The sequence below is a fragment of the Strix aluco genome, chromosome 5 (assembly GCF_031877795.1).
Source record: "Strix aluco isolate bStrAlu1 chromosome 5, bStrAlu1.hap1, whole genome shotgun sequence".
In the NCBI taxonomy this organism is placed as follows: Eukaryota; Metazoa; Chordata; class Aves; order Strigiformes; family Strigidae; genus Strix; species Strix aluco.
Genome location: NC_133935.1, coordinates 43,713,964 through 43,730,886, shown reverse-complemented (window position 1 = coordinate 43,730,886; position 16,923 = coordinate 43,713,964). Strand labels below are relative to the sequence as shown.

The following is a 16,923-nucleotide window of genomic DNA, read 5'->3' as shown; positions in this document are numbered from 1 at the left end:
GAAAAAAAAAAGCATATAGCAGAGAAGCCACCCCTGCTGAAGTCAATTAGAGCACCGTCATGTGTTTGAGAAAGACTGGTTCTTCTCTGCTGGGCTAATTTTCTTGTCCCCAGTTATCCTTTGATTACAAACCTAACTAGCTTTGCTTGTAAATGTTATCATCAAGAAATTGTTCTCAAATATAATTTTCTTACATACTTGTGCAAAGTGCAAATCGATGAAAAGAGTGTGTGTGTATTTATATAGACATATGTCAAAAAAAATCCTGGAATTACATTGAATACAGTTAATTTCTATGTAAATAAAAAACCCCTACTTTTTATTTCTGATTTGTCCTTCCTTTAAGCAAAGATATTGTTTAAACACAACTTCTGAAAAGGATTGTTTTGCCTACTCTCAAACATTTTCCCAAAATATGAACTCCATTATACTAACATTAAACTCATGGTAATGTCATTGAAATCTATCTTAATTTCTTACGTTCATATCCCACAGAAATTGGTGGGAATTTTGAGTAATGATGTGGGTAGAATTATTCCTCTGTATTCTATGATGCATACACTTTAAAAGGAATATGCACTTATTTCCCCCCTTATTATATCCAACTCTAACCACACCTTTTTTTTTTTTACCATTTTTTTCTGATTTCCTCATACATATGCACAATTCCTTTCTCTCTCATTCTGTTTAACATTCACTTCCCTTTTTGTCTTCTCATCATCATGCTTGCCTACGGCCTTTCAGGAAATAATACTGTTTCAGTGTGGTGGGTCACATTATCAGTGAAACACAGAGAAAGCAGGGGGCTGTGGGTGGGTGGAATGCATTTTATCAAGTGCACTCATCAAAAGAAAAGCATGACTCTCAGAAAAAAATCTCATTTCAAGTGTTCTTTCTGTATTTTCATTTGAATGAAGTTTCATTTCCATTGTTAGTAGGACACAAGCAGGAGGTTACTATACAAACACTAAGAAAGAGAAGAATCATCAGAAGATAGAACTAGCAAGATACCATGCTATGATACAAGTGGAACATTCCCATGCTATACTAAATGTTGAATCATGTATACATAGCCATATACCATAATGCAGTTGAAAAAAAAGGTAATCTTAGTTATCACTTTGTTCTGTTATATATTGTTTTCACTTGCTGATTTTTGTTCAAATTGCTAGCAATGCACAATGTAGACTGATTTATTTAATTTGCTGGATGTTTTGAAGAGTAAACATTATTTCCAATACTTGGCAATTCAGCTTTTACAACTCAAAAGCAAATTATGAATCCACAGAAAGAACCCTGGCTGGTCTGAACTTGGTGCTCTTTCTCTTTACTCTTAAAATCGGATAGAGCAGGCTCCAGCATTCTGTGAAAGTTGTCCAGTCTGGGGTTTCACTCTGGTAGATTTTGTGCAGGGTTTATGTTTGTTTCAGTTTAGTCAGAAAGGTTGAAAAATATTTGGAAAAATGTAGAAAATGATTGTAGCATGCTAAACGTGTCCCATTTAATACCAGAGTCACTCTTTAAAAAGAACGTATGTGCATTCTTTGTACTGTAAAATGTGAAAACTGTTGCATATCTACCAGTGTCCAACCTTCCTTTCTTGTGCTAGGTCTGTGAGTTGGTTTGCAGTCCTTAAGATAAATATATTATCCTCTGACTTAAGAGACTATTAGGCAGTTAAATAGTAGCTACAATGCTGTGTAATACTACTTTGTGTTCAAATGGCAATTACTCAGAAACATAGCATTTCTGTACTCTGATAACTACTCTAGAATCATGCTGTTGGGTTGTTCCCAAAGCCAAAATACGATGAACACTTGTTTATTAACAAGATACTACAGAACAGGTTTCTCATCTTCTTGAAGTCTTTCTATGCCTCATTCCTGTTAATTCTGGAGACCTTCACTGCATTAGTATGCTGGTTACTAGGAACAGTAAAATGTGCTGCATAAACACCAGCCTTTGGTACCTCAGAGAGGTGGAACATCACTACAAACTGCAGCAAGGATACTCAGCAAGTCTCTAAAATATTCACTAGCTTCACCATGACATTACAGAATATTAATCCTGGCAATTTTCAATCTCTGTTCTGTCATGCTTGAAGACCTTTAATCAGGCTGAAGGTGAAGAATTTGCATGACATAACAGGTCCTTATCATCGTCAGTAGTTTTTCATTCCTCCAATACTTTCATTCAGGTTTAGTTATTTCTTTAAGCTCAGAAGAATACATTCCAGAACTCTTAATGTTATTCTGGCAACTTTTTATCATATTTCCCAAAGCCTACATGGGACGCTTTATTATATTTAGCGATCTTCTCAAACACTACCAAATGCCAACAGGTAATCAATGGCTAGGCAATTAGAATTCTGTGGTGATTAGGAAAGTTCACTCATAATTCATAGCCAGTAGCCCTAGTACATTGTATCAAACTATCTATGTGACTTCATGGTTAAAACACGAGCTCTGGAAAATTTTCAGTGTGTATCTTTTGAAAATTTTTTGTATTACTAGAGCTCTGCTGTCAGTCACTGCTTTGTACAATTTACTCTGGTGTCAAACACCAGACTGTTCAATATGCTTCCATTCACCTCTTTGGTTCCTTACTATCAGCACAGTGCTCTCCTGAAATACAAAAGTTCTTCTACTAATTTAACATATTTATTTAATCTAATATGCAGAGTTCAGAAACACAGAGGCAAAGAGTGGCCTTTTTTTCCAATTTAAATTGATGTTTGTCTTGTCCAAAATTTCATGCTAATCAGTAAGCATAAAGGTGTACTTCACCATGGTAAGTCAGACTCGATGTGCAGGGGGCAATGAGCTAAGCTGTTAGAAAACAGCAATATTAGTCAACAGTTTATAGTGTGTATATGTGAGGTCTATTCAAATTAATTATAGCAAGAATAATACTACTAGTGCTTTCATACTCTGATTTAGATGATACGGGTAGCAGTTAGAGACTTAATGCAGTGTCACTTTACACTCCTGTGGTCAAACATTACTATGAATGAACAAATAAATACAATAAAGAACAACGATACAGAGCTCTCATGATTCATCTTGTGGTGAAGGGTTTCAAGCAGCCACACTTCTGATGTAGACATCAACAGCTCAGCGACTCACCCTAGACTGCTGTTGTAGTCAATGAGGAAAAAGAGACACTTTGAGGCTACAATTCATCTGACCTATTTTGGATGGGATGAATCATACTCTGGGTGTGCCTGTTCCCTTTGTTGACTATAAAGGGAGACTAGATGATTAGCTCAGATGTAAATGCCTGCATCCTACGTATTAGACATTTACATCAGTATGATGAAACCCACTCTTACTGTCCAGATACACAGTTAATGACTCATGCAAATTTATCTCCATGTGGTCCAGGAGATGCTGTACTTCAGAACAGTTACATTTGACAAGAACAGTGTTGTTAGCAGACAGGCCAAGGTGTTTTTCAGTTAAAGCTTTTAAAAACACTTTAACCAATGATGTTATGGATTTTTTTCTTCTTAGTGTATGAGAAAAATCAACCATGAAATATGATTGAGTGTATCTCTCTCTCATTTTGCCTGATGTGAGGCAACTGCCTGCAATGACATTAATGGCATATTCCCGTCAGTTTCTACATACATTCGCCCACTGCCTGGGGCAGGCTCATTTTCTACAGCTACTCATCAGACCGTAGTTTGGTCTGTATGTTTCTATATGTTTGAGCTGCACCCAGGTTCTGTGTGGTTCTAGCTCCTCAGGCACACCATAGGCATCCAAGTCCTTTGTTTTATTCCATTTCTCAGACACAGAGCCTGTGACCCAGCTGTTGCACAACCCAAGCCAGTGTTATATACCATAAGTTTTCCCAGCAGCTTTGGCAGGAACACCTGAATATGACAGAAAAGGTCCGAGATGTTCTGCAAAATAACTTATAGAAAGGACACAGTTTATTTGCAGAGAAAGAAGTGCCACCTGTGATCCAAATACAGACAGCAAACTGTGCGGAGACCCCTCTATCCAGCATCCTCAAGACCACAAAAGCCCTTTAGGGCTCTCTTCAGCAATTTCAGTCACTTTTGCTGTTTCAGGCATACTGCTCCTGAATACTCTGCTTAGCTTGTTCAAACGCAACATTCAAAAGATTCCCTTAAAAGAAAAAATGAACCTCACAATGTCTACAATGTCTTGGGTAATCTCCCTGCCCTTCCCCCTCTCCTAAGTTTTAACTAGTGATTTCTGTTCTTCTCCTCAGCTAGGGATTTTCATAGCCTTAACCTACCACAAAGGCCAGCTGGGAGAACTGGATTTGCTTTATTTTGGTCAATCTTCTTAGCATATTCCATACTATACATAGATAGAGCTAGTCCTCAAATTTTTCACTGAAGCCTTCACATAACTGATGTAAGTCACAGCAGCATCTGTGTCAGCAATTTTCAGATTTTGTTTGCTTGTGTGTGTGTGTGTGTGTGTAAGATTGATCTAGAGAGTTCCTAAAACTATTAAGAGTTCATCAGATACTTAGAGAAAGTGGCTTGGTACCGTCACATTTATATTGTTGTTTTTTAAAGGAATGACAATAAATCACAAAACAGTAGACTGAATTAATGGGTAATTCAGGATCATTTCAATAAGATGAGTTTCACTGGCTTAATTCAAGGCCTGAAGAATAATAATGCAATTCAGAATTTTCAAAGATGGGCATTTAAAATTAAGCTTAAAACCTAATCACTTTTAAACACTGATACAATTTTTAATCTTCCAAATTAGCTTCATTGCAATTTCTAAAGCAATCAGGATGAGGAGGTGCATAAATATGAGTTCAAAAATTTTCACCAGAAGATTTTGCCATTTGTGAGAAATCAAGGAATTAGAGATACACCAACCCTTTACATTTGACAGCATCCACTGCTTTTGTGTAGAAGGCACTGAACTCAGCATCAGTGTGAAAACAAGTTACCAAATTATACTTTAAGAGAAAAGATTAAAAAATAAAGCTGCAAACCCAAAGAACAGAAGAGCATTGAAAACTATGATATTTTCTAACACAGTACTTAAAACCGAAGATAATTTTTCCCCTGCATTAGCTGTAGAGAAAAGGGAAGGGAAGGTAAAATTCCTTTTTTTTTTCTTTGTATATAGTTTTGACTTTATATTGTTTAATCATACCTGCTCTTTGTGATCAAAACTATGATTTATAGCTAACCACTCACTGTTGAATAGAACAGATGAGACATGATTCTGGTCCTTTTTTTGAGTAGGGACAGTCATCTCCAAATATGACACAAAAAGACAACAGTTTTTTTAAAGTTTATTTTGTATTCAAATAAATATATATTATATATATAATGAATATATAAGTATATATTCATTCTTTAAATAAAAAAAAATTAACCCTTGTTTCCTGCAGAAAGCAGGATATTTTGTAGTTTCAGACTTTGTGTTATTTATTTTAATTCTCAGTTTTTCTGTAAGCAGTTTTTTTTTAAAAAAGAGAGATCTCAGGTGTCTAAAGCCGTTATTTGCCTACACAGGACATGTAAAATGGTGTTCTGTCTGACTTCCTGAAACTATGTAATGACAAAAAGAAAATCCTCTGAAGCAAAGCTATAACCCCTGAGAAATTCAGCATGGTGAATAGACCTGGCCTTAATGAATTAAGTTCCTACATGTTGAACTATGTGAAACAAGGAAGCTGTCTACTGCCTCCTGTAGCCGTAGATATCTTGTAGAGAGATGCCTTGATAACTCTCCACCAGTCTCATCTGTCTCCTGATCACATCACTTGATCTTACAGGATCAGTTTCGCCTTGGCAGACACCACTCCCCATGCTGGAGTGGAGCTGCTTTAAACAGATGAAAGCATACCGGACACTTTGCTTAAACTGCAAACGTTAACACTTTAGAGGTTCTGATCCCAGATTAATAGAAAAAAAAGCTGGTACAATTAACATACCTGAAGGACCCTATTTAACAGAATAGTTGCTTTTGTGTTTTAAACCACAAGCATATAAGAGAAAAACATTAAAATCAATGAATGAATTAAAAATTTGACTAAGCTAGAGAAGCAGAAAGCAGAAATAATTACAAGGAATAAACTTGTCTGAACAAAGAAAAACAGGATGAAAAACAACACACTCTTCTCTTGGATTATCTATATATCTAAATATCTATTCTCTCGCCCCCTTGCCTAAGCAAAACCAAGTATTTATGCATCCTATGGGCACATCAGAAAACAAGTATTGGCCATATGGGCAACCTCATGTCTTTCCCACAATGATACTTTCAGCGTGTGTTTTTAGTTTGCATCAGAGAGATTTTTGTTGGCAGGGAAGAAGACAGGAAGAGGGAAAACAAGGCCCCAACAGGTGTCTCGTAAAGGGAGGTAAGGTTAACTTTGGGATGCTAATTCTCCTTCACAACAGGCACTGTGTTTGAGCCAAAGCAGTAACTCTCACTTTCTTCTATGCTCATATGTCATTACTAGAGTCTCCTGCTGCCTCTCCTCAGTTCTTATCTCTCCAGTTAATCTTAGTCTTAAATCTTTTTCTGTTATTACCAGAAAGATGAGAAAGATGGCCGTGGGCTACTGGCAATTGTACATAGCAACAATACAAATTGTCACTTGAAGTCTAGCACCACGATTTTATCTTCTGTTTGTCTAGGTGGTTTGAGACTCTGGTGAGACAACAGTGAAAAGATGGCATTTGTGCAGTACAATGCATGCGATGTAGTTGTTACATACACATACCTAACACAACTTTATCTGTAGGCTCAGGTAACAAGAAGAGAGTTAATATTCTCTCTTCAATTCTAGTGGATTTAAGGATATTGCTTTTTGCAGATTGAATTCCTCTGGTAGCTGACTACATACTACTCATTTCTCAGGAAAGGAAATAACTCTGTTCTTTGAAAGCGTGCATGTGAAAAGTTACAACAGCAAGAATAATGCAATATAAATAAAATCCTTTATTAATAAATCCCTGCAAAACTAGGCAGTACAAATATGCTGCTGGTAGATGTCAATAACTGACCACTGTTAACTTTCAGCTTTGAAACAAATATGATCTTAGAAGAAAGCTGTGAATGTTGAATTGCTGCTGCAAGTTTTGAACAAAACTTTGAAACAGAAAATCCCTGTGAGAAACAGAGCTCACTGTCACCTTTGCAGTGCTATTGCCTGGTGTCCTACGTGTTGAATGATGCTGAGATTAGGAGCAGGAGAACTGGAACTCATCTCAGGTTGCAGTCTGATTTCACAGTTTATCTACCTAAGATATGAGGGGCACACCTGGCATACTTTGACATGGTTGTACTGTTAGAATGCAAAAGGTGCTGTATAAATCAGTAGAAACTCCAGAGCTATTACTATTGGGTTACAAGACTATCAGGCTACAGAGGCGATCAGACATACAACCACCTCTTTTTCCAAAGACTGTTTCGTAGATTTTAAAGTCATCATACCCTCTTCAAGTTTCTCTGGTCTGGCTCTGTATAAGAGCAGCTACATTATCCTTTTGTTCCTGTGGTGGTTCAGTAAATACTGACAAAAACACTGCTGCCAAATCTATATAAAAGTGAAGAGATGATGGTATATAAATTTCCAAGGGCTAAGACTGCTGTTGATGGCCATGGTCATCCACCTAATCTATTTCAAGTACATTCTTCCCCAATGCTTAACTGATTGTAGAGGGATCAATACCTTAAGGTCTAGGAGATTTACTCTTTTTCAGAAAATATGGTTGAAAAAGAGTATTAAAGAGTTAGTGGATGTGAAGGATTAGTGATTAAACATGGGCTTTTATTGAAAAGAACCCGTAAAAATGTAATTTTGGTTCAGAAGAAATAAATTAAGAGCCTATTTTGGGCAACACTCTTCCTTATACAATTATCCATGTTTATACAGAAACAATTAAAATCAATGCTTTGATGCTCTGTGTATTCATGGATACTTAACTGTTCCATCTTTTAAATAACAAAGAATAATCTTCCTCCAATCTCTTCTTGAGACACAGTTTTCTAATCAAGATTTTTTCTCTCTTTTTCTTATATTTAATAGTAAAGCAGCACTAGGGTAACAACACATCCTGAGAATCTGTATGCACTTACTGGTAACATAGCTGAGTTGTATTTGAGAAATCTGGGGTTTATTTAACCACTCTGTTCTGGACCTTGGTGAAACAAGTTCTCAAATATGTACATGCATCTCTCTCTGTATTTAACACATCCTAGATCCAAGCTTGTGGTTTAAATACTCAGGAAAACATTGTCAGTATGTAAATGTGCATTTCTGAATCAAAATCTTCTCATCTGAATAGAGAATTAACAGTTGAATGTTTCTCATTCAGGGGCTGACTCTGCAGCAAATGTCTCAAAAGAAGATTAAGATGACTGAGATTAACTTTGAAAATGTCTGGATTTATACATACATACACAGTTTACAGCACATTGGTATGTATTACTTTTAAAATGTCAAAAATGCATCATGTGAAACAAATTAACTGTGTGTGATGGAAGGCAGACAATTTCCAGTTACATGCTTCTTAAAACACTATCTGCCTTCGCTTCGTTTCCTCTTAAATCACCAGCTTCTCATTATTTGTGCTTCTAATGAGTAACTAAAATCAATAGTTTTACATAATTCATATTTTAAATTCTATTCCATTACTTACAAGAACATTAATTTGTATCTGAATAACACAGGTCAGCCAAAAGCTTGTATTTATATCTTTTTGGTCTTGCATGACTGTCATCTATGTTAAGGAGAGATGTTGATGTACGTGTCCTGAAACAGCAAACTCAAAGGACAAATTATCCTCTGCACAAAGCTGATGACTTCAGTAATTTGTCACATTTAAAAAGAAAGTTTCTGTCTGATAACATCACTAGAAGGTTCCAACTCAAGTGATAGGATGGAATTAAGCAAATTGTTTACTTATAATTACATTAAGAGGTTAATCCTTTTTTCTGTAGTTACACAAATGTCTCTTGGACATCAAAGTGAAACTGAAGTTTGTAGGATCCAGCATAGGAATGTTATTTATAAAACAAATCCTACTTTTTCAACATTATCTGTATATAGAGACTATACATTTACTGCATGCAAAAATAGCATCCCTTGTGCTTTCTAATTAACACTCTGGCAACTTGTTGCAAATGGTGAATCTCGCACCTGTGCAGGGCCTTGTCAAAGCTTCCGCTCTCTTCACCCAGCTGCAGGCGCAGATCCCCTTTGAGGGATCGGATGCAGGACACATACAGGGGAGCTCAGCTTACTACTCTGCTCTACACAGGATAAATTCAGATAGACTAAAATGATTAATTCACTGCTACCATGCCTAAAGAATATTTTCAGCCTGACAGAGCAGGAGGAACTCAAGGTCCCTGCATAGCCGTCGGTCAGCCACAAGCCTGGTTGCTCTTTCAAAGGTACCTCACAAACATTTCCTGACCTCACATCCAGCTTCTGCAGAGATATACCTTATTATCAGTTATGTGTTTCTGAGGGAAACATGACTAGAAATTTAAGATATTCCCCCTCCACACTCCACAAAGGTGACTTAATGTTAAAAGATGCCACAAGTTTTGTAGAAAACGTGTCTGTGTACAGGTGCAGCTCTCTCTCAATTTCCACATCACGGTGAGACACTCTGGGCTGGAGGACAGGGCTCTCTCCGGGAGGGGTGTGCTCCCAGGGGTGCTCAGCCCACCTGGCGTGCCCAGCCTGGCACCATGTGGCCCAGCACCTCTTCAGGTCAGGCCTGTACTGCCAGAGACATTTAAGCTGGACACACGCATATAACTTTTCAAACCATGTATTTTTACACCGCTCATGAAAACCAAAGATGACATGTAGGTAGGTACTTGCTCCTACTCCAGCTCCAGAGCTCCAGGAGGCACACTGAACTGCATGCTTATCTAACCAAAACTTCACCTGCATGGATCCTCACAAAATGTCCCAGTCATCACCCATAAATCACCAGCTCAATCCGCTTATCTTAATCCATCCCTTCATAAAAATGAATTTTAAAAAATCAAATAAATGTTGACACACTGATGTAAAAAAACCCCAAATATTTCAGTCTGTGACCAGAACTGTCACTTTTTTCTGTTCCTACAAACAATTGGCCTTTTTTTTTTCTTGGAAGAATGAATTTGGTTATTTACACATCCTCAGTTGGCATACCAAACAGAGAAATGTTAGACTTAAAGCATGTGGCACTTGCAGCAGTATTTTTCAATTTTAGCACACTAGGCTGAAGAGCAAGAGAAGACATCCCCGTGACAGACAGGGAGCCAGGCGGGGAGCAGCACATCGCTTAGCACTGCTCCACAGGGCTTCACCCCGTGTGAGAGAGATCTGGCCTTATGCTGCTCTTCTGTCAAGGACTGTATTTCACACTTTATGAATCTGATTTTCACTTCCTGATGAGTACGTTATATATTTTTTCCCAAGATAATATAGATTATACTAATATATGCACAGTCTACCGCAACTTATGTTCGATACTATTTGTTATATACATATATTTGGGCACAGATGGGGAAAAATCCCCATTTATGTAGGCTATGAGTATGTAATGAGAAGAAAAAATGACAGGAAGAGGAGAGGAGGAAAGAAGGAGGAGTACTCTAGCAAGTACCAATGTATATTAATGGTCAGGCACCATCTGGTACCACATCTGACAGTTTGTCTACCACCTCTAACAGCCGATGGCAATTCCAAGCCCATTTGTATTCTTATTTATTGTCACTGAACATGGTGCTTTATAAAGGATTTTCAGGAAGTTTGGGGACACCCACTCTCCTGGAAAAATATTTGCTTGAATTCATAAAAAACCAACAGCACTCAGTTACGCATTACAGCCAAACAGCAAGAAGCCTTTCCAGTTTCCAAGGATATATTTGAAAGCAAGAGAAATTTGGTTGTCAATAGCCAATAGCTATGACCTTGTTATGCAACTTCACAGGGATTAAAATATCAGCACTGTATATTCAGTCTATTCAAATTTCTTCTTTTATCCTCAGTCAGATGAAGAAGTGAATCCACCAGTGACATGAATAGTAACTATATAAGGAAAAACATAATAGGACACGGATTATTAACAAAAGACAGTTGAAAGCCCCCCTTCACATGAAAAGATATTCCCTTGCTCTTAATCATGAGATGGTCTTCACACAGGCTAATTGTACAATATCTTCAAAAACAAGAAGAACTTTTGAAAAGTGCCCTTTTAAAGATGCCACTTTCATGGTCCTATGCAGAAAGAAACTGGGACTGAGGTTTTGCAGCAATCTGAGCAAATACACTGTCAGTTTTCTTTCAAAGCAGATTTTCATCTTGGAAGGAAGAGCAAAAGTAAAATTCAAAGATAAGCTTTATGAAAAATTTGCCAGATGTTTAGCAAAATAAAAAAGTTCAGATAGAGAGGAACATCTATTATGCATAGCTAGAAAGATGTCTGCTTCAATTTGCAGGCCTCCATATGACCACTCCTAAAATGAGTGCCAAGGGAAGCACAGAAATCTATTCCCTCCCAACGTATTTCTGGGAGCATAATGGTACTTGCAGAAAATGTTTCCATCAGACTGTGCCAACACACCCTTTAAGTGATCCCACCCACAGCAAGCTCCCTTTAATTTCTAATTGCTCACAATGCGTATCCGCAGCACACAGGAACTCACAGGAGGTCCTCGGAGAACCGTGAGGAGGCTAAGCTGGCTGGGGCAGATGACACTGCACTCGGAGAAAAGCAGAACATTGCCGCCGGATGGCTATGCAGCATTTGAGACAACGTCAAGCTGGTGAGAGGCGCTGACGGTCATGGGGCAGCAGAAGAACAGAGGATTAGAGGAGGAAATTGGGTTGCTGAACAGTGAAAATGGGTAACGGTTACAGGCGATGCACAGAGCAATGGAGTTAATGCACTGAGGCTTTGAGAAAAGCAGGGCAACAGAAGACACCATGCAAGGGAGACAGGGGCTCTGGATAATAAAGGGAAGGCAGCAACTGCTGGTCATCAGGTAGTCTGAGGCAACGCCTCAGGCAGTGCTGCTCGTCCCACATAGAGAAGGACGAGATGCAAGATGTGACAAGATGAGCGGTATGACAATACAAATAAATACTGTTGGAAAAAGCCAGCTAATTGCAACCAGAGCTCTCCGTAACCAAAATCAGCGTCAACCAAGTTCTTATTAAAGACACACCTGTTGAAGAAGTAAAAAAATAATTGTACAGGTGTTTTTAAACATTCCCATTTTGGTTTGGAGTGACTGCTTTGGTTTGTTTAATGGACGTAAATTAAGCTAGGAACGTATGTAAAAATCTATGACCTTGAACGCAAAATAAAAAAAAATAAAAATCCCAGTCTTGCTTTTTTTGCTTGTCATTTTATGAAAGGCAGCACTGAAACTTTCCATCTCAACCTGGAACAAGGTATAGCTCCTTACACCTTCAGGGTTTAAGCTTTGAATTGTCCTAAAAAATTCCCCTAGTTAGCTCTGAGGGACACTGGAGATTACTGATGGGGTGGTATCGAATCAGGATGTAAGATGCTTGCAGTAAAGATAGGAAGGATGCACTTTTTTACGGAGGAGACTTACTTGGCTGTGGGAAGACACCCAGCAGGCAGACTCTTCCCTCTCCCAAAGCTCTCAAACACAGGAGCCAGCTTCCCTAAGTGGTACCCACACGTAGCTCCACTGCTTTACATTTCCTCCCTGAAACAGTTGCTGATTCTTTCTCCTCCTCCCAGCAGAGCACCACGCAAAGGTCAAGCAAAAGCCTTTGAGATTAAATTGTGATTAAAATTTCCATTATTTTGTGAACTTGTTTCACATATTAAAGAGCCCTAATGGAACTTGCACACATTTGTGCAGGTAGAAAGGCACATGATGACAGGAATTAAGGAAATTAATTCCTATGCTTTGGACTAAAGTAATCTTCCAGAATGTAATTGGCTTTCAATCATTCACACACAACATGCCCTTCACCTTTAAATGGTAATTCATTTTACCATCCAGGTTTTGAATTCCATTTACATCAGGCTTTAAGAAAGCTCCCATCTCCATACTAGAATACAGTGTAAATATTTTGTCCAGAAGGAGACCACGTCAAGAGCGTATTTCAGATTTCTGATGTATGTATCTATATGATATTACCGTTTCAGTGACCCTTAGGAAGGGGAAATGAAGAACACTTCCTGGACAGAGATAAAGCAGCATTTCCCCCAGCAATGTCTCCTGAAACACTCGCTATTTTCTCACTGCACTGAGCTCTCCGTGGGACATGGCAAAGTGGATATGAGAGTACAAGACTTTTCAGGGATGCGCCTAGATCACAGCAGACCTGTGCAAAGCATAGTGACATTAAATATAGCTGTGTCTATTTTAATGAAAGCAATAAAAATCTGGAAAATCTCACCATGTAGCACTTTCATTCTTCCACGGCTGTGAAAGAAAGACTACAGAGGAAATACCTGGAAGCACTGGGCTTGGTGTGGTTGCTTCTGGGGTTGCTTCAGCTCACCCTCTTCAGCTGACATAGTAGCAACATGTTATAGGTGATGAAGTATATCCTGCTGATGAAATGGCCTTCTGCAGGCCAGGTGCAGTATTTAAATCTATTTCTTCTTGTCTGTATTTTCCTTTTGCACATCACATCCTATCATTCTGCGATGTTTTATCTCACTCGCACTTATATCAGCCCTGGCTGACAACCAGGGAGACTCTAATGTTGTCACCCCTGCCAAATGGTTAGGCATATCCTGGACACAGTCAACAGATGCTTATATTTAAATTGGGACTAATTTGCATTTTTGTGTATTGTGGATTTTTTAAAGCATAGTTTTAGTAAGTAAAAGTAATGTGTCATTCTGAAACAGTAATACTTTCCTTTGAAAAGCCAGGTTTGCTAATGGATTGCCATCTGTTCAACCCTTTGCCAGGAAATAGATTTGTCCTGCTTATTGAAAACAGTATTAGGGTGAAACTGTAGATTACACAGTGGATTTCTGAGCAGTTTAATTTAAAGTACATGCTAGCACTTTTTTATTTCAGTAAAAATAACTTTAGATTCTCCTTTTCTACTAATGTTGGAATTTAAGCCATCCAGAAACTGTAGAGCACTTTGTGGGCTGTTTTGCTCTCAATTGGGTTCCAGAAAAGGTGCCTACCTCTCCTTTATCATTTTGAAACTGAGTTCATCAGGTATCTTTTGCATAGGAATTACAGCAAGAAGCTTTCTATCTTACTTCAAAAGCCCATCTTAATCCTCTGGAAAAAACATTTAAAAACCGAAGGCACTGGCCTCAATCATGCTTTCAAGAGTACAAGATTTATATGTGCTGGCAGCCTCCTGGAGGCTCTGGATGCAAGTTAGGAAGAAGGACACCCCGGCAGTTCAGGATGCTGTATCGGGAGCTGTTGGACCTCTCTGACCCACGGAGCTAAAGGAGCAAACCAAATCAGAACCGTGAGTTACTCTCCTCTGTAACCCACTGAAATCTTTCTCCTGAGCCTTATTACGGGCACAAATGCACCGCGGGGGAGAGGTCCAGTTTTTACAGCCTGGTGGCAAAAGTTGAATTTTAGCAATAACTTCAAGATTTCAGCACCCTCCTCCATTACCTCAGTAAGGCTACTGACACACTCTCCCGGCTAGTGAAACACCAACCGCTCTCCCTACCCGGACCGAGCAGCTGCCTGCAGGAATACGCAGACGCGCTGTTTTGCAGGGTAACATCATTAACGGCAGCGAACACAGAAGTTGCAGCGCTGATCCCTTCGCCGCACCGCCACCCCCGTCCCCGCTCCGCCAGCCCCCCGAAACGCCGCACTGGGCCAACGAACGCCTGTCTGCCGGGCAGGTGCGAGCTCCCGCCTGGCCGCCGGCAAGGGCCGCCCGGAGCCGCTGCCCCCGCCGCGGCGCACCCGCCGCCGAGCCACCTGCGGGGACGGCGGCGGCGGGGCTGGAGGCGCCCAAGGGGGAGCCCCGCAGGGCGGAGGCGGCGGAGCGGCGCCGAGGAGAGTCCCCGGCGGAGCCGCGCGGAGCGGCGCGAAGTCACATCCCGCGCCTGCGGCGCTGCCGCCGGTGGGATGCCGGCTCGCCCCACCCGCCCGGACAAAGTTTTATTTCCTCCGTTTCAGCCTGGAGCTCCCACCTCCCACCTGAGCCCCGCGGGGAGGCGCCTCCCCGCCACCCTCCGCCGCCGCCGCGGGGCCGGCAGAGCCGCGGCGGCAGCGCCCGCCGAGCTGGAGCTGCGGGGAGAGAGCCGGGGCAGCGGCGGCAGAGCCGGGGCGGCGGCCCCCGGGCAGGGCGCGGGGCGGCGGGGCGGGCAGCGGCGGCAGCCGCGCTTACCTCTGTCCAGCGTGAGCGGCTGGACCGCTGTCAGTGTCGCCATGTCTGCGGCGGGGCTAGAGCCCGAGTGACGCGCGGCTCCGGCACCGGCGTGGAGTGCGGGGAAGGGCGGGGAGGAGGCTGGCAGGGAGAGGGGGCGGAGGAGGAGGGTGGCTCCGTGGGAGGAGGAGGCGAACGGGGCGGAGAGGGCGCCCAGGGGAGGGCGGCTCGCCGTAGACGGGGCGCCGCGATGCTGCGGGCGCAGGGCGGCCCGGCGCGGCCCGGCGCGGGCTGCCGGCATCGCTGCGCCGCCGGAGCTGGGCCTGGCGGGAGGCCGCCGCCTCACCGCTCTCGCCTCAGGGCGGAGTCCCGGGGCCCGCAGAGGCCGGGGCGGCCCGGACCGTGCGCGGGGGTGGGGGGCGGGCCGCCGCCGGTCCCGCCGCCCCGGGGATGCCGCAGCGGCCGGCGGAGGGAGGGAGGGAGGAAGAAAGAAGGGCGAGGGCGGGGAGCTCCGCAGCGCCGCGGGGCGGGGAGGACGGGCGGGGGCCGGATTCAGCGGCCCGGCCTCGCCTGGGCCGGGGGCGGTGGGGCGGGCCGTGCCGCCCCGTCCAGTCCTGGGGCTGGGGGTCTGGCCAGCGGCCGGGGGCTCGGTGTGCCTGGGTGAGGCAGGGCTGCGAGTAGCGGCCGCAGGGGGTGGAAATCCGCGTGCGAAGCCGGGAGACGAGGTCCCTGGCTCCTGTGCAGGGCCTCGGCCGAAGGGGCGCGTCCCGTAGCGGCCCTTTCGGACGGACCAAACTGCCGGCCTCACCGCCAGTCCGGCCATCGCCTCTTTTCTAACTGCTGGGTGCAGCCCGGCCATCCGCAAGAAACCCAAGGTCCTCTCATAAAGCGTCCACACGTCTCCACAGCGTGGGGTTGGGTCCTCACATTTGCAGAGCAAGAGGTTGGCCACAGATGTGGCAGCCGCCTCTTGCAAGATCAGCTGCAGCTTGTGCCAGCTTGGAGGCCTTCACAGCAGACCATCGGTGAAGGTGGAATTTCACACCGGAGCTCTGCGAGGTTTGCCGGCAGTCGTCTGGTTGTCCACCCTCGCCGTTCACGTGAAGTCAAAGGCACCTGGTCAGCTGCTGTCCGAGGAAGGTGCGGCAGAGTCCCACAGAGTTCCTGCTGCCTTCCCTACGGTGGACAATGGTGTGGAGAAATGACTGAGAGAAGAATGGTGTCCTCTGCCCTGTGTAGTACCTGTGCAGTCCTGTGTTTGCCCAAGGAGCACTGGAATGGGGTGGAGCGTCACTCCAAACGGGAAGGTAACACTCTTCTCCTCACCAACCAGCGTCTGGCAAACCACAAGGGACTTGGAAGTACAGCAGTTCAACGCTGCACATCAAGAAAAGCTTTCAACTGAGAGGATATTTAAACACTAGTATAGATAATTAGGGAAGCTGTGGAAATTTTGCCATTAAAAGTTTTCAGAGCAGATTAAAAATACGTTCAGCTGTTTTAAAATTAGAGAAGTTTAAATAATGTTGATGAACCACCCACTTCTTCTGATAAACTGAATTCAGCACAAATTTCTCTAATTAATAAACAATAAACAGT

The 16,923-nt window shown here is 42.4% G+C and overlaps 1 protein-coding gene and 1 long non-coding RNA gene across 3 annotated transcripts in view; one reads left to right on the top strand and one right to left on the bottom strand.

Annotated features, from left to right (window-relative positions):
* The window catches only part of LIN7A (lin-7 homolog A, crumbs cell polarity complex component), a 51,169-nt gene extending 35,510 nt beyond the window's left edge, over nucleotides 1-15,659 (bottom strand). For both annotated transcript variants that reach the window (XM_074827141.1, XM_074827142.1), the window contains exon 1: nucleotides 15,346-15,659. In XM_074827141.1, coding sequence (XP_074683242.1) covers nucleotides 15,346-15,625 — 280 coding nt within the window. In that variant the 5' untranslated portion in view covers nucleotides 15,626-15,659. The remainder of the gene's footprint in view (nucleotides 1-15,345) is intronic.
* LOC141924528 (uncharacterized) lies at nucleotides 8,362-13,409 on the top strand. Its single transcript, XR_012623565.1, has 3 exons — nucleotides 8,362-8,438; nucleotides 11,658-11,792; nucleotides 13,157-13,409. It is a non-coding gene; the product is annotated as an uncharacterized LOC141924528 (long non-coding RNA).
* Nucleotides 15,660-16,923: the final 1,264 nt, after the last annotated feature.